An 18,064-nucleotide genomic window follows, 5' to 3' on the forward strand; every position below is an offset into this window, starting at 1 on the left:
AGTTCAAAATTGCAGCGTCCCTCGCACATTACTAGAGAAGGCAAACAATTCTCTCTGTGTGTATTTCGTGTTGCTAAATTCAGTACAAACTTTACAGCTCTCAACTTTTTTTTTTTTTTTTTTTTTTTTTTTTCCCCTCACAGACTCTTCCTATTCTGCTCGAGTTATCCAGGGCAACTGAAAGCAAGGGGACCACTCGCCCATTATGCTGGCCCACTGCATCGTAATTAATTACACACAAAGGCAATTGCTTATTGTAATTCACCTCGTGAATGTTTAATTTTGCAGAAGTAAAAGTAGATGAGGATTTGAACACATCTAGGCTCCCTGTAATGAATATATGAGTAATTAATGTTGCTGGAAAGATACAGCTCTCTATATATGTAAAAAAATAGTAATGTGGTACAGAAGAGATGTGCGCGTGTGTTTGCTTGTACCTTCGTGTAGGAGAGAGGAGAGCATTTATGTGTTTTTGCACTGAATTAATGTATCCCTTTGGTTACGTTACTACGAGTCGGAATAAAGACAATTAAGCCCTTAGCATTTCTGTCACACTCCATTAATTACTGTAGCCGCTGCTGTCCCGACCACTTCGTAACATATTCATCAGGTACGATACCAGTCCGGCAGCATCAGCCGGTGAAGTAGGCTATTGTTAGTTTAAACTATAGCCTTTCAAATGTTCTTTATTTTACTTTTCATGCGAGATTGTTTTCCTCTCCTTTAAAAATGTTTTTCTAAAAATAAAACTCAACATAAATGTTTTAAGATTAGATTTGCGGGGCAAACAGTTTAATTTTCACCATATGTTCCCACAGCAGCTTGTAAATTAAAAAAAAAAAAAAAAAAGTCTTTCCACTAAAACCACCAAAAAAATATATCTAGTATAAAAATGTAGTCTTCCCAAAGGGTCTCCCTCCTGTGGGCTATTTTACAGCTCCCAAATAAATCTTTAGGGTTGCAAGGAAGGGGAAAAAGCAAAAGTACCCTGATGACGGAAAAGCAAATCCTGCTATGATAATGTCCTTTATTAATATTATAGATGTGTAGTGTGCTGGATGGATCAATCATATCCATTCACAATCAGGATTAAGAGAGCCTATTTTAATGAAAATCTATTAGTCTCTCGCTTGAGACACGGATGCTGCTTAAATCAATAAACAGCATAAAAGAGAATACAACGCAGGTTTCTAAATTAAAAAAAAAAATCCCATCTATGAAATGTGTTAAGACATCTGTAAAATCCTGAAACCCTCGATCGATACTTATAAATATTTAATTTTTTTTTTTAACACAAATTGAAAACCATTAACACTGCATCCATTCTTATTATTAAAACAAATTGTCCTTGGAATTATGTGCTGTGGAAATGGAGCCAGATTGAAAGGGCATCCTCTGAAATATGTTTACTCGCTTTCATGTAAACCAATAAAGATCTGCAGGAGTCTGTAGCGTGAGCAGAAAGGTTTGATGTACAATGTCCATGATTACAGTCCCTGAATTAATCACGAGAGAGAGAGAGAGGGAAGGATGGAAGAGATGGAGAGAGAGAGAGAGGACTCAGTTATCTACTCAACAAAATCTTTCTCTTTGGGTCGGCTCTTATTAAAATGTGGATTAAACCGATGATTTTTCTGTTTGCTTATTTGCCCCATTTCGACCAAAATAAACTGAAGGGGGAAGGGTGGGAGGAAATCAGTTTCGCCCTACGTCACACCATGAGTAAATGTACAAATGTAAATTTCTCCTAGAAATATGAAATTCCATACTTTGCCTCGGATATGCTTAAAGCTAATGCAACGTTTAAACTCATTCATGATTATTCCTCTCGTTTAACTCGGAGAAAAACCACAACGGTCAAGAGCTTCCTTTGAAAGAGGAATTAAAAAATAACGCATGGCTTGATACCAGGCTAAATAAGGTCGGGAATATGGGCTGCCAGGCTGCCCTGCTCGCAGATGCCCCCTCTCGCTCTGGGGAGGGGGTAGCCAGGGGGCGGGCTCGGGTCTGTGGGGAGGAATCAGCCCCGTAGGGGCGGCGATGGGGAAAGGAAGAGGGGAAGAACAAACTGGCCATCGTTTTTGTCCAGTTAGGATCCCCAGACGGGCGGAGGGTTCCTGTTCGTTGCCCCAGGGCAGTAGAGGGGGAAGAGGAGGAGGATTTGGGGGCATGGTGCCCTCAGGTGAGCGGGCAGGCCGGGCAGTCGGGACAGCCCTCAGTGTGACGCTGCTGGCCGGTTCTGCAAGGGGGGATCTGGTACCCAGGGTGCCGCGGTGAGCCGGGGGCAGAAAGAAGCTCCGAGGAGCGCTGGTGACTTTTTAGGTTTGCGACAAGGTCCCAAGAGTTCCGTTCCTGCAAGGGAATGCTCTTTGGGCAGCAGTTCCTTCTCTCTCTCTTTTTCCCTTTATCCCTCTCTGCATCCCTCCTCCCCAGCCCATTTTCAGGAGCAGCAATAAAGGTAATTCCTGCCTGAACCCGCCGTCAAAGTTCGCAGTGGAGTCAAAATTGCCCCCCAGTTTTGTTCCCACCTGCACCACCTTGTCCTAGGTGCCCCCAAAGCCGCGGGCTGCTCAGAGAGGGGGTGCCCGGGGGCTCTCCCCGCCTCCCTCCGCTCCCTGCCGCGCCGCTGGAGCAGGACGGGCCGGGCCCGGCATCCCTCGCAGAGATCCGCGGTGCGCAGTGGGGCCGTGCGCGCCCGGGGGGCTGCCCGAGCTCCTGCGCCCTCCGCCGCCTGCCCCCGCCAGGTTCCGCGGCGCGGGGTGGAGGCCGGATCCCCGGGAGAGTTGAGCTTTGCACTGGTCCTTTTTTTGTTTGTTTGTTTGTTTTTATTATTTCCCCTGTTTTCTCCCCTTCCCTTTCCGGTGCTTTGTTTCGCTTTTCTCTTTCGGAGTGAGTCTGAGGCAAGTTCCCCCGGCTGCAAGGCTCCCCCCCCGTGGCCTCCCGGCTGCCGTCGAGGGTTCCCGGTGGCGGTGGCCCGTGGGCTGTCGCACTCCTTGCGCTCCCGGTGGCTGCCCCGCTCCGAACTGCGCCCCGCGCCTTGCGGGGAGCGGGGGACAACCAACCTTCCCACCGGGCGCTGCTGGGAAGCAGGGAGGGAGGGATGTGGAACAGACAAGAGAGCTTTTTTCCCCCTCTATCTGAGGAGGCTTAGATTTGCCCTTGTCCTCGGGGGCAGGAGCCCCGGCAGTGGCAGGAGGCGCCCGGGGGGCTCCGGGGGGAGCGTGGCCCCTCTGGCGGGGGCTGCAGGCGTGGGGCTGGGCGCAGGGGGGAGCTGCAGGGAGGAGAGCGGGACGGGGGCGAGAGGGAGGAAAGAGGGGATACGGCGGACTTGCTGCAAACTCCGGCAGCTCGGAAAAGCCGACGCGCACCGTGCCTCTCCGGCGCTGGGGACGCGGAGTCAGTAAATGTTTATCCTTGATTGCTGCTTGCTGCGAGGGAGGCAGAGAGAGACTGGGCACGGTGGGGATAGGTGCCGTTCGAGCCGGGGGATGGGGAAAGTTTCCGCGGGGAAACTGGGGCGGGGGCCCAGCCCCGGTAGGGAGCCTTTCCCGAGGGGGAATGAGTGCCGGTGTCCCCGCGTGTCCGTGACACCCTCGCACCACGCACCAGCCTGCACAGCCATCCTCTACGAGCTCTTACACGCGCGAACTGCATGAGAGAGGCACAAGCAGCGTGTCGTGCCGGGATCTTTCCTCAGCCATACGTTACTTCCCCGTCTATCGTTTGCCTTTATTATTTATGTGGTGCCGTGTGATATACATTAGAGCCTCGGATTTGATTGGCGTTTGCGATGACAAGACCTGTTTGTTAAGTTGTAAGGCTTCCTCCGCTCCCTCACTTGTTAAACGAACACTGGAGGAAGGATGCCACCGAGACACGACAATATAATAAATGTCAGGGATATCCGCAGTGCCGAGATCAAATGATCAATCCTTGTCCCCCAGATAATCATTTTAAATTCGCACAGGGGGAGATTGATTTTTTTTTTTTAAGCCCTTTATTAATTGCTTCCTCGATTATTATTTTTTCCCCTCCTCCTGTGGAAGTGTTAACTCTGGTGCTGGGGGCACCTTTGGATTAATTAAACGAATTTTTAGTGTTTTAATGTTCTGCTAATTTTCACAACAGTCCCACACTCCCCCGGAAAAGAAACAATGGCCCCTTGCTCCAACAAGGAGCTTGCTTTGGTTGCGATTCAGAGCAGAGGGTGGCGTGATGATGGGCTCTGATTATCTCAAACTCGAGGCGAGGGAGCGAGAAGGACGTAAAAAGCCAAACGACCAGAAGACAAAATTCCTCCAAATACCGAATAACCCTTCACGTTAAAGCCCGAGGAGAAGAGACAGAAATAAATAGATGGGAAGTCGACTCCGCGTGGGGATCAAACGGTGCGGAGAGGCGCTGGAAATGCCGGCGCTGTTATCTGGAGACGAATTTCAGGCAGCTATTCAAGCGCACAGAATAATAATTATTCCAGGAGTACAACAAAAATAACTGCAGCCTACCAAGAACAAGACGGAAATTATTGGCAGTTCTATGTTAAATCCAGCAGGATAAAAAAAAAAAAAAAAAAAAAAAAAAAGAAAAAAAAAAAGAAAAAAGGTTTAATGCTCTATTTGTCGTGTACACACTCCCGTGTTAACAAGCTACCCCTCTGCTGCATGCAGCAGGATAGCTCGATATCCACAGAAACACTTTAGATTTTAATTTCCCCCTGCAGTACCTTCAGACAACATAATAACAATAAACAAGGAGACAGAACCTGCAATGTTCACACGCATCTGGAGAGACTCCTTACCATGGATACCCCCCAGCCAAACAACCCACTCTAAATCCTCCGAACACACCGACACGGATCTCCGAGGCACCTCGCAACTTGTTTAGCTGCAGCACACGTCCCCCTCCGTGCACCCACCCACCCACCGCCAGCCAGAACAGGCAACACTTTTAAAACAGCATTTTTGTTTTGCCGATTATTTTGACCGTTTAATTAAGAGAAATTAGCTAAACAGGAAATCAGGTAGAATTTCCAATGATTACAACAAATGCACATCTCCGGCTTTTTATTCATTACCTTTTTTATTGAACACTCATTTTCCTTTCCTCTTGACAGCGATACATTTAATTGCAGGAGCTCAGTTATTTGGTTAGCTGTGGGTCCGTTTTTACTCACAGTGTTGCCACGCACAGGATGTCCTTAAAATCAATTAAGTCTTCCTCGACTCGCATTTCTGCAACCCATTTACAGAATGTAGATACCTATTTTCATGTTTTCCTCTTTCCCCCTCCCTCCCTTTTATTCCACTCTCTCTCTCTCTCCCTCTTCCTCTCTCTCTCTCTCTCCCTCTCCCTCTACCCCCCTCTTTTTCGCTGTTGCCTCTTTGCCTCCCTAAATCAAGGTGCAAAGATGCCAAAGAGTGATGAAATGAAAAGAAAGCCAATTGCTGGACTGAGGTGGGGGAGATAGCTGCTCGGAGTCCGCCTGCGACTATGGAGCAGTCAGTAATTGCTGGAGACAGGGAGAGCTGGGGGTTGGGCTGAGGTAGCCATGTATAAATAGTGTGATCTCAAATTGAAAGGCATAAATAACAGCAGGAGTGATCTAACCCTATACAGCCCATCTTCTACGTGCAAAAACAGCGTGTGGAGGACGGCCACATCTCCGACTGAAAACAAGTGGATCTCTGTGGATAAGATCACCGGGCAGCCATGGAAGAACTTACGGCTTTTGTATCCAAATCTTTTGACCAGAAAAGCAAAGAGAGCAGCAGCGGCAGTGGCAGCGGCAACAAGAAGGAGACGATCACGTACAGGGAAGTTTTGGAGAGTGGGTTGGCTCGCTCTAGGGAGCTTGGAAACTCTGATTCTAACCTGCAGGACATGACCGAGAGCAGCAACCATTGCCCGGTGCATCTTTTCAAAGACCACGTAGAGAGCGACAAGGACAAACTGAAGGAGTTCAACACGGGCAGGACAGCGGAAGGTAAGAGCAGGGCTGGGAGCCCTCCGCCCCGCGCCTCTCGCCGGCAGCCCCGGTCCCCTCCCCGGCCGCCCCTGGCTCTCCGCTGAGGGGCGACTTGGTCACCGCGGCCCCGGTTCGGGCCCCGGCGGGGCGAGCGGGATCGCCTCCCGCATCCTGCTTCCCTGCTGCGGTCACCTCCCTCCCTCGGCGGCGGGAACACAGCCTTAGGAACACGTACTCCTGCATGCAAAACGTGAGCGTAGCCGTGAAAAATAAGTCACAACTTCGGTCCTGCCCCCCCGCCAGCCCCCGTTCACATCCGAAATCGATCCGGTGCGTTAGGCGTTCTCTCGCCTGGGGGAAGGGGGCAGCGCAGCACGTCAGACGTTTTTGTCTATCTGTGTATTTTTGTACGAGGAAACCTTGTCCGGGGAGTTTCAATGCCTTAGGAGACCTGTTCTTCCTGCTTCCGGGCCGTCAGGATGCTGCTGCTGCTTATTCTGGGACACAGCGGGATGTGGAGAGGGCTCTTTCTAGACATTTTGTCTTGGGTCGGTCAGCCTGTCCTACTCAGAGGCTCCGACCGGCGGGGACGAGAAGCAGGAGAGGAGCCTGGCTGTGGGGCAGCTGCCCGGACCCTGTGAGACAGAGCATCGCTGCGGCCAGAGGCACCGGCCGGCCCGGCCGACTGCTCCCTCTGTCCCTGCCAGTCCTCTCACCTGGGCCAGGGCAGCACGGCACCCTGCCGACCCAGGGGCAAAACGCCATCCCTTCTTTAAGCAGCAACAACAGCAACAACAATTTAAAAATCCCGTATTTTTTAAAGCAAGACAACTAAAAATCCCGCACAGGCTCACAGAGGAAGGAGAGAATTAAAAGGACGGGGGGATTAGAAAGTTGAGAAAGTGTCTGTAGGCAAGTTAGACAGGTGGACCTGCCTGGGGAGCTACTGGCTAGCTTTGGGTAATAAAAACCGGTTAATAGGTTGGGGAACAACAACCAGCCTTTCAGCTGTTTCCTACTGTTTGATCTTGTTTAATATAACACTGGGAGATTTAATTTACAGCCCAAATTTATACTTAATATCCTCCTCTTTCTACCTGCTTCCCAAACAGAATAACGGGGTATAATCACGTATTAGGGTACCCATGTTTCTGCACAAGCCAGTACCACTCAGCTCTGCTTATTTTCCGTCTCTGGTCGAGAGATTGAAAAACAAGGTTCAGTTTTAGGGAATCATTTGCGCAGGAGATGATTAAAAAAAAAATAATAAAAAAAAGGAAGCAGGGCATGCTTCAGAAATTAAAAATAGAATGAGAAGGAACGAAAAACCCCCCTCGACTACTCTCCCCTTTCCTCGTGAATCGAAATTCAGGCTTGTATGTTTAGCTAATCTAATCTGCGGAGAGGGGCTGGGGGTGGGGATGGAAGGGAGGAGTTGGAAAGAGCTGAGATGCTTGTGACAGTTTAAATTCATGCCAGGTTTCAGTCTAATTTCAACTGATTCGGGCGTGTGATTTCAGTCCCACCGATATGCTAGTTAATATTTTATACCTATCACGGACATGCTGTAGCCTCGGAAAAGAGACAGCTTTTGAACGCGCCTGATTTTCCCTAGGCATTTGCTGGGTTAGCACCCTCGTCTTTTCATAGGGATTCCCTTTGCAGGAGAAATGAGAACAAAACGCCTTTAAAACCAACCAGCGAATATCTCCATCCGGAGGCCAGACCCTTCCCAAAGTTTTATGCAGCCAGTATCAGTCCGGAGCCCAGGGGAATGTTCAGGGCCAGGGACAGTTTTAATTTTGGGAGTGAAACGAATCCTTCGTCTTGAGTCCGGCCTTACTTAAGCCCAGATGCTGTTCAGGACGCTTTGTTTCGTTTAATTAACTTACGATTTGCAGTTTACAATTTGCATTTTGGGATGCCCCTAAGTATATAGGTTAATAAATGTTCATGTGCACATTTCTCTGCGTGTGTGTACATACGTATGTATGTATACAGTACCTGGTGAGGAAAAAGGGAATTAATTCGGGATCGTCCGCAGATGCGACTCTCCCCACATCCACACCACCCAGAAGGTGAGGCACGACAAAGGAGGCAGTGAGAGCAGGCTCGTCCCGGGACTCCGCCGGTGCCCGCGCTGGATGCGCACCCGGCGGGGCGCCCCAGGCAGGCAGGGGATCCCGGGGAACCGGTTCAGCCTAAAGTGGTGTCCCTCACTCCAGCATCTGTTCCTCTTTTCGTTAGCTGGATTTGAAAGAAGGACAGTGCCTTAGGCCTCCTAGCATTAAGGAAAAGGAGGGGGGGAGGGGGAAGGAATATAATAATAAAAACGTAGGAAATAATATGCCAAAGCAAAAGAAATTTCCCTGCCCAAAACAGAAAAGGGGAACTGTTTTACCCGCTGCCCCCACAGCCTCCCCTCTGACCGGGACAAGCATGCTCAGCGGCTGCCTCTGGTCGCAAGCTCTCCACGAGCCCTGCTGGAATCCCGGAAGGTTGGGAGGGTTCCTGCTGTTTCGGAGGGCTGGGAGTGACCCATGGCCCTGGAGCCCTCTGTCCCGCACAGGGCCGCGCGGGACCGCCGCCCCCGGGGTTCCGAGCCACTGGCAGGTATTTTGGGGGAAGGAGGGTTGTTAAGGAGGAGAGAGACGGGCAGACTCCGTCTCATGCCCAGGAAAAGTTTCTTTTACCAGACAAATAACTATCATCGTGGATTCACCATGATAGCGGTAGGGAGCTTCTTGCACAGCCCTCTTTGGGAGAAAACGTCGCCGGAGAAATCCCCTTCCCCCACCTCTTCCCACTGCCTGGAGGTATCGGGGGGCCGGCGGTTTTCCTGCTAAGCCCTTCCCTGAGCTGCCCGTAACAACGGGCGGCACAGCTTCCTCCTAACCCTGGAAGGAAAATAAAATGATATTTATCTATATAGTTTTTCTGATAGGGCATCAGATAGGCAAGGCAGCGCGGCTCCCTTCCTCCTCCGGCCCTCGGGCGAGCTGCCCCCTGCCCGACGCGGAGCTTGTAGCGGAGCTCAGCCGCTCTCGCCCCTCCGGGGCTTGCCCGGGGACCTCCTGTCCCCCCGACAGCTGCACCCGCAAGTTGTGCTGAGTTTGGGGACGAAGAGGGGAGGAGGGAGACCCCTGTGTGAGAGAATTTCGAAGAGGTGCGAGGGGAGGCTCAGCATCGTTTTCTTCTTCCCCCTCCCGGCAGGGATCTACGAATGCAAAGAGAAGAGGGAAGATGTGAAGTCAGAAGATGAAGACGGACAGACCAAGCTTAAACAAAGGAGAAGCAGAACCAATTTCACACTAGAGCAGCTGAACGAGCTGGAAAGACTTTTTGATGAGACTCACTATCCGGATGCCTTCATGAGGGAGGAACTAAGCCAGAGGCTGGGACTATCTGAAGCTAGGGTTCAGGTAAGAGAAAGGCTCTGTTCCTGGAAACGTGCTCACTTCACTTCCTAACTGCCAGCGGATCCTAGCACAGTGCCCCGTTTCATGCAGAGCGGGGAGGTGAAGGCAGAGGTGACAAGTGTGATGGGAAAGCTTTTTGCAAGTGTGTTGTACCTGTCCTGCCAAACAGTTATTCTGCTCTGGGAATATCTGCCCGTGTCTAGCATTTCCTAGGAAGGCGGTTTAGAAATTATTTTTTTGGTACGTGTGTCGGGTAGGGTGGCTGGGTGGTGATAGTGCTGACAAGTCTCTAATAACTGAACAACTGCTTTGGGTTTTTTTTTTTTTTTTTTTTTTTTTTTTTTAATATATTTTTCCCCTTGCAAACGTGCCATTTACTCCCTTAATCCTTACTTTCTTCCCGCTTTTTCTATTATGGGGAAAAAAAAAAGAAAAAGGCCAGAAAACAATCGCCTGAATAAGGCTAGACAGTTTGGGTGCAGAGGGACGGGATTAGCCAGAGCCGGGGGAAAGGTGCCGGCTCTGATTCGCACAGCAAGCGTATGAATGTATGCCACCCCATCTGGTGGAGGTTCCCCCCGTCCCTCCCATCCCGCTTCAGAGACAGCTAAATGCCAATTAGACTTCGAAATCTTGAAAATAGATCCGGGTTGCTGTAGTCCTGGGGCCACCAGAGCTGTCTGTTTGGGTGGCTCCACATCGATTATTTTAAAATTGGATTTTCAGTTTGATGTAGAGGAAAAATACTCCCTCTTCCCCCAAGTAAACTAGGGAATGCTTCCACAAAACAGACGTCATATTAAAAGAAACAAAAACCCTCAACCAAACAAAAAAACCCCAACATAGAAATAATTAACAAAAATCTACCTAGAAAAAATAAGATCAACCTGTGGCTCTATAAGCAGGCTCAGAGCAGGAGAAACCTGAAGGAAACGTCTTCTTGGATTAAAATACTATGCCTGGCCTAACAGATACAAACCTAACTAAAACTCAAGAAGAAAAAGTCACCAATGCAACCCCTGCACTGGACAGAACTCTTTCACACCCTGGAGATAGATGTACGTGTATATCTACCTATAGGAGTGTGCGGGTGGCTACTTTGGCGCGGGAATGGCTCTGTGGGCATAGATGGAGGCCTCCACACCTTGACCTGACCCCCGGGGCACAGTGGCAAGTGGAGAAATACTCCAGCCCCGAGCTGGAGTGGGGAGAGGGGTCTGTTTGAGCCCCTCCTTCAGCATGGAAAGCAAGGAGACAACACACTGCTCAGCCAGCATTTGCCTGAGCAAGCCACTACCTCGCTTTAAACAACTGTCTCCTGGAGGCAAATCCTGAAATAAATGGAGTACCTAAGTTGCTTTCGGGTTCTTTTCTTGTTTTGGTTTTTGGTTTGGTTTTTTTTTCCCCCCCTTTTTCTCTCAAGGTTTTATTCTCCCCTCAGCTCCTGTGACTCTCAGTACAAACCAAGCAGGGCAAGGAATGGTGCCGGGTATATGACTTAGGAATGGCAGCTTGCAGGGAATATAGCAGGGGTTCAGAGTGCTGCTGGCCTACTTTCTCCTGGAAGATTGATCTAACCAGACCATATAAATTAATGAAAAGATTAAACTTTTGCTGAAGGGGACATCAACTCTTATGTCATCTTCCCAGATCTTCTTACTTGGGCTCTGTAATATCTTTCCAAGGCCTTGATGTACTGTTTCTATAAAAATAAATTACTTGTAATTGAATTCTGCACTCTTTCTTTCAAGTACTTTATTACTGAGGAGCACCTTAACAGGATGTTCATAGTTACAGGAAAATTGGTGCTTCAAGTGCTAACAGATCTTAAAACAGCACACACACACAAAAAAAAAATTAAAATAAAATTTAAAAAAAAGCCAAACCAAAAGTATCAGGAGGAGATTATGACCGAGATAAAAAAAAATGTATTTAATAATTTTATAAAAGAGGTTTGTGGGGATTTAAAAAACCCCTATACATAAAATAAGTATAAAGAGAAAAAAAGAGGAAAAATGAACAATTAGTTAGGAAATAAGCAGGGAGTTAATATCCATCAATAAGTGGAAGCAGAAAAAAAAAGGCAGAAAAGGGAAAGGTTTGTTGTTGTTTTTTGTTGTTTTTTTTCCTAATACTTTCGGAATTGTTTTCTAATTCCTATCTGAACCTCTTGTCCCTTGCTGTTAAAGGATATAGTTTCAATTTAGCGTGGAAATTTGCTGTAAATAAATTGAAGCTCCTATGGTAGCTAGTCCTTATTAACCTTTTATTTTTAGTGTTGTACTGGAAACTCATATCACCCAGCTGTCAGGGTTATAATTGAAAGTTATGAGACCATAGTGAGGAGCAGGCAGTAATTCAATTACAACAAATATCTTTGGGTTTATGGTGCAGGGCTAAATTAAATGTCATTATTCACTGTCTCTAATGGAAATCAAAAGGAAATCAGATTAGAGCATTTGTGAAAGAAATCACTGAGTGATCCTTAATGAAGAAATAACTGTCTAAAACAGTGTACTGTGCTTTACTTAGCATATTCATGACTAATTGGAATTGATCGCGAATCACACCAAGCCTGATTTATTATCGCTTAACGCAGTGGCTAATTCATCACTTTTATTCCTCATAACCTTATTTTTTCGTAGCTAAAGGGAAAGGGCACTTCGTTTTCCAGATTTAAATATAATTTCGGTTTGAAAGATGTTCTGATTTGCAAGAGAAGTTGTTTAAACGCTGCTTAAATTTCTTCTGACAATTTACACTGCTTTGGCGAGGCGGGGGAGGGGGTGGGGGACATGGGGAACACACACAAGATTTCCTGCGAGGATTTACCACGGGAAAAAAAAAGTATTATTGTCGTTACAGCTCGATAGTATTTTGTATGCTGATATTTAAATACATATGTACATGTATATAAATCCCTAACGGTCCAGTTAAAAGGAGAAGCAATGCATGCTGTTAATATTTGCGTATCGCTGGTAGGGAAAAATAGGCTTGTGCCGCGCTGTGCTGTGCAGGGCAGCGGGGCGGCAGCGATGCCCGCTTAGAACGGGGAGGGTTGCGCTGGCGACAGCCGTCAGAGATAGGAACCAGGACTAGTGGGTGGGTGGGTGGGTGGATGGATGGATGGATGGATGGATGGATGGATGGATGGATGGATGGATGGATGGATGGGTGGGTGGGTCTGTCTGTCTGTCCGTCCGTCGGCTGGTCTATCTGTCCGCACCCGCGGCGCTCCGCAGCCGCCCGCTGCGCGCTTCCCCCACAGACACCCTAGGCAGGAAAAATGGTGCGCTAAATCAGAGAAGGCCAATTCCTACTTAAGAAAATCACTGAGGTACCCGAGGTAATTAATGCCTTCGGAAGCCTTTCTTTGCACTAATTACTCCGTTGTAAATGACCATCATTAAGGCAATTGAAGAAAGCTTGAAGGGAAAATTTGATGTAGGAAGTGCAGTTAGTATTAATTAACCGTATGATCTCTTGGCAAGTGCAAGAACATCAAAGGTTGTAGGTGTTTACTTAGCCACAAGATTTTATCAGCGCTGAAAGTCAATGTTTGTCCATATTCGGTAGGTTTTGGTGTAAAGATAAGGATTCCCAAAATATTTTGGCCCGCGTTTCTGATGATGTTTTGGGGAGAGCTGTTAATCGAGCACGGTGGAAGGGGAAAAGTAATGAAGGTCTGAAATGCCCCTGGAAAAAGAGGCACGGGCAGCGCAGTGGCAACTGCAAAGTTCTGCAATTGTTTGAGTGAGAAGGGCTGGAATTGGGATAGCATTATCGAATTACAGGCGTTCCTCGGGTAGGGGCATTAGCACTCCTTTACATCCCAGCCTGCAAAAGATGATGCTCTTGTCTGGTCAGAAGTCTGCAGAAACGGATTTTGTTTTCTTTAACATTTAGGGAACGGGGAATGTTTCAGACCCTTTCGGGAAACTTCAGTGTCTCGCATCTTGTCGGAGATGATCAATTTCAAGCTCCACTCGGGAGAGGGCAGGAGGTCCAGTCTCTTGGGGGCCAGACCCCGGAGTCTGACCTGGCCCACGCTGGCTCTTCCCGGGCTGCTTAAGATAACGAGGAAGGGTTCTAGGGTCCCATCCGTCCTGCGCGTGTTCTTGCTATAAGTGTCGCTCCAGACGGGTGGCAGAAAGACCGCCACTGCCTGCCCAGGGGACACGGGGCCCTTCGAGACTCGGTGCTAGGCGGCAGGCTCCGGGTCTCTCCGGCTGCGAGGGCGCTTCCCATCTCCTGGGTTCAACTAAGGGACCACGACAAGGAGCAGGACCTCCCCCACGAATACCCCACAGCAGCACAGAGAGGGGCTCACTCCCCCTGGGCTCGAGCTCGTCCCCTCTTCCCGAGGGGAGACCCCAGCAAAGCTATGCAATCACTCTCCTCACCCCTCCATTCCTAGCTCCTGATAGACTATTTTCTTGGCGGCTGCCTAGGCCACCTCCATTTTTTGGTTGTTGTTTTGTTTTTGTTTGTTTTTTCTTTTCACAGGTCTGGTTCCAGAACAGGAGAGCGAAGTGCCGAAAGCAGGAAAACCAGATGCACAAAGGTGGGTTAGGGGTGCGGACCGGCCGGGGGGTGGCGGCCTCGGAGCCCCGGGGCGCCTTCGCTACTCACCCGGCCCCGTCTCTCTCCGCAGGTGTGATCCTGGGAACCGCCAGCCATTTAGACGCCTGCAGAGTAGCCCCCTATGTGAATATGGGAGCCCTGAGGATGCCTTTCCAACAGGTAGTTAGCTCCGGTTTTATTTTACTTTCCCTCAGTAAGCTCCGACCCCCATTCATTTGCACTGGAGGAAGCCGGACACGTTTACAAGTGCCATTTATATAGAAGTTGGCACGTATTAAAAACAGGCTGTAAAACTTCATGAAGGAGCCCCCGCCCGGCTTTCGGGAGCTCAGCGCTCTTCGGGACGGAGCGGGGGGTCCCGCGGCCCCGGGAGGCTGCGGCGGGGCTAAGGGCCCCTCGGGCGCCGTGCGATGGGCCGGCACACAGGGGGGCTGGCACACAGGGGGGCTGGCACACAGGGGTCCCGCAGCCTGGACTGGCCTCCCGGGGGCGCATCGCCTTCCCCAGGCGGGCTGGGCCCGGCAGTGCCCGGGCAGGCCCGCCCGCCCTCTGCGGGGACGGACCGGCTCGGTCCCGAGCAGCCCAGGGGGGTTTGGTCCCCTCCTGGCGCCGGAGAGCGCTGCGGGAGGAGGCTCTTGCACCCGATGGGCGAAACCGTGAGGGGGAAAAACTATGCGGACCCTTGCGCTGTAGTTCCCCTCCTCATTCCCGGGCGGGCTGCTGGGACCTGTCCTTTTCCGATGGATGCGGCCGCTGCGGAGGTGGGGAGCCTGCTCCCAAATGCTCTGCCACCCTGATGGTCAGCCAGGACAGGGACAGTGGCGGAGCGCAGGCACCGACGCCACTGCGGGGCCCGGGTCCATGCCCCAGCGAGGCGCAGCCATCCGGGAAAGGCCGCTGGGGAAAACCGGGAGGAGGGTGATGAAATTCCGTCCCCGCTTCTAGCCGGTTGTAACTCACCCTCCCTCCCTCTCTTTTATTTATTTTTTTTTTAATTTTTTTTTTTTTTGTCAATTAATCGGGGAATTGATTTTTTTCCAGCCCAAAGGGACCCTCCACCACCTTCTCCGTCTCGGAGACACGTGGAGCTGACAGATTAATTGTATTGATTTTTAAAAGACATATTTGGACCAAAATAATTAAATACATAAATAAACTCTCCCCCACTCCTCCCCGAACCTACCCGAAGCTGAAATCTCTCAGTCAACCCAATGTGTTTGTGTAGATCTAGAAAGCTCCAAAGCAAACACTCGCTGGGTATAAAAGGGACCCATGGCCAAAGAGTTTTTAGCAAGGTATAAATAAACATCCCTGAAAAAAAAAAAAAAAAGAAAAAAAAAAGGAAAAAATATTAGCTATTTAGCACTTGTTGGCGCCCATGCTTTGGGCCGTATTTATTTATTTATTTATTTATTTATTTATTTACTTTATTTTATTTATTTATTTAAAACCACCAGGAGGAGGGTTAAGCCTGTCTCTGTGCCCTTGCTTGAGCTTTGCCTCCCTGACTGCGGGGGGGAACTCCGCTCCACAAGTTGTTCTTTCTATCCGCCGGGCTCCCGGGCAGGGTCGGGCTTGGGGACGCGTGGCCTGTGGTGGGCTGTGGGGCTGAGTGGCCGGGCTGCGGGCTCGGGGCTGACGCCGTGTCTCTGCCCCCGCGCCCAGGTCCAGGCGCAGCTGCAGCTGGAGGGCGTGGCCCACGCGCACCCGCACCTGCACCCGCACCTGGCGGCCCACGCGCCCTACCTGATGTTCCCGCCGCCGCCCTTCGGGCTGCCCATCGCCTCCCTGGCCGAGTCCGCCTCCGCCGCCGCCGTGGTGGCCGCGGCCGCCAAGAGCAACAGCAAGAACTCCAGCATCGCCGACCTGCGGCTGAAGGCCCGGAAGCACGCCGAGGCCCTGGGGCTCTGACACGCTTCCCCCGAGCCCCCAATCACACCCCGCCCCGGGTGCCCGCGGCGGGCGGGCGTGTGACCCGCACGGACCGCCGCTCTGCCCCCCCGCTCCTCCTCATCCTCCTCCTCCCTGGCTGCAGGGCGAGCAGCGAGCGCTCCGGCCGCCCTGCCGCCTTATCTCTTTTGGTTTTTTTTTATTTTATTATATATATTTTTTTCGGGGGTTTTGTTTTTATTTCTCTGCCCTTCCCCGAGGTCTGCGAGCGCCGCTTTGCTCGCCCGCTCGGCCCCAGGGACTCGGCGGCCGGGAAGTGCCGCGTGGCGCGGCGGGGACGCTCCGCCCGCCGCCGAACCGCGGACACGACACACGCGAGCGGCAAACACGCACCCGCCAGCCAGAGACTCCTCGGAGGACAAAGTAGGTGGGAGGAGAGAGAAAAGAGAGCTAAAAAAAAAAAAATCACAAAAAGAGAAAAAAAAAAAAAAAGAGAGAAATGAAACGATCTCTAAATTATGTTAATCTGTGAACATTGGGGACACTTTGGATTTTGACCCTGGCAAAAGTGATCGCTCCGGCATAACGTCATCTGCTGCTGTCAGTTTTGCTACCTTGTGCATGTGTCAAACTAAACACGTTTTGAAGATCAGAAATATATTAGAACAAAACTAAACAAAACAAATAGTAATAATAATAAATAATAAATCCTTGGGGCTGGTCTCCATTAAAGATGACATTTCTTTGTTGCCAACAGTATTATTTCACTGCCATGAATCTCTTCCATCACTGAGGAGCTGCTGCTGCAGAACTGGTTTGAATTTAAATGTGGAATTTCAGATCTGAGGCAAGGCAGGTTTTTATTTTCCTTCTTTTCTTTCCTAAGGAAAAAAAAAAAAATTAGCAGCAATAACAAAAAAGTGTGTGTCTCAAATGGCTATGTCCTTTGAAAGGAGAAAAAAAGAGAGACTAGGATTTACTAATTGTTAGTGATAACTTGAAAGATGGGAACTATAAGAAATGCACCTGTTTTGCCAGAATTACATGAACTCAAAGAGCTGTATTGTGCCATAGAAACAGGTCAGTTTTTCATTTTTTTTCCCCCAAATGCCTAGATCTTTGAATCAGAATCTCACTGCTTTACAGGATGTAGAAAGGATGAATTATACAACAAAGATGGACATATGGTTTTAAGGCATAATACTGATGCAGCATTAATTTTAGTGAAATGCAATTAAGTGCAGTAAAGTGCAATACTGTAAATATTATAGATTAAAAAAAAAATAGCCGTACTTATTCTGTTATTAACCAATTCTGCAAAATCCGTAACTTAAATTCTCTATGCTCAGACTGGTGCATTGCAGCTCCTTGGCAAAATGACAGTCCGAGTCTTCTAGGAACGGATAAAGTTATATGTATCATGTGTGGGAAAAGGCAGATACTATGATTTCTAGTCAACTTAATGTGCCATATTTCTGGGAAGCAAGCTGAAAAGTCTGTAAGACACTTTCACATGGTTTTAAGTAAAAAACAAAACAACAATAAACCCAAACAAATTAAAACAACCCATAGAAGAGTTCTGTAGAAAAGGAGAAGTTCAATATTTGGCCATTTTAATTTTTGCCAGTGATTTGGACACCAAGTATTAAGCTAATGCTTAAGCAAAGTAACTACTACAAATACAGCTAAGGAAGGAGAGCAGGGAAGTCCTTTAAATTATATTACCAAAGTGTCTGGGTTTACTGACACTCCTCCCCAGTTTTACTTTTTCCTGTTATTCAGTTCTAATTAGGTTTGGGGTTTTTTTCAAAGTTTTGCTGGGGATGAGAGAGGAAGGTACAAATAGTGGTCTTGTCTTCATCTAACAAGATAGTTATTTGTTGCCTTTGCTACCAAGGCCTGTGTTGATGGAAGGTTATCCTCTGAATAGCACCATTATTAGGCCTGCTTTTTATGTCTCGTTTAGCAATCCATTACTAGTTTTGGCTTTTGCTGATATTTATCAAATCCAAATATTACTGTAGGACAAAAATTCATGCTTAGGATAATTTTTAGAAACTTTTCTTATTTTTTTTTTTTAATTTTTTTTTCTTTTATCTTTTAAATTTTGATATTTTCTAGCAAGCAAAATTTCTGGAATGTCCAATATGTGCAGTTTCCCTTCTATTTATTATGTGAGAAGTAGTTAATATCTTGGATTTCCTGG

General features: G+C 48.7%; 1 protein-coding gene across 1 annotated transcript; it reads left to right on the forward strand.

Moving 5' to 3' along the window:
* Positions 1 to 5,580: 5,580 nt before the first annotated feature.
* Positions 5,581 to 16,574, forward strand: SHOX (SHOX homeobox). Its single transcript, XM_058852698.1, has 5 exons — positions 5,581 to 5,983; positions 9,179 to 9,387; positions 13,891 to 13,948; positions 14,039 to 14,127; positions 15,634 to 16,574. Exons 1-5 carry the CDS (start codon positions 5,710 to 5,712, stop codon positions 15,877 to 15,879), a joined length of 876 nt encoding a protein of 291 aa, XP_058708681.1. The 5' UTR covers positions 5,581 to 5,709; the 3' UTR covers positions 15,880 to 16,574.
* The last annotated feature ends 1,490 nt before the right edge of the window (positions 16,575 to 18,064 follow it).

This window comes from Poecile atricapillus, chromosome 1 (genome assembly GCF_030490865.1).
Source record: "Poecile atricapillus isolate bPoeAtr1 chromosome 1, bPoeAtr1.hap1, whole genome shotgun sequence".
NCBI lineage: Eukaryota > Metazoa > Chordata > Aves > Passeriformes > Paridae > Poecile > Poecile atricapillus.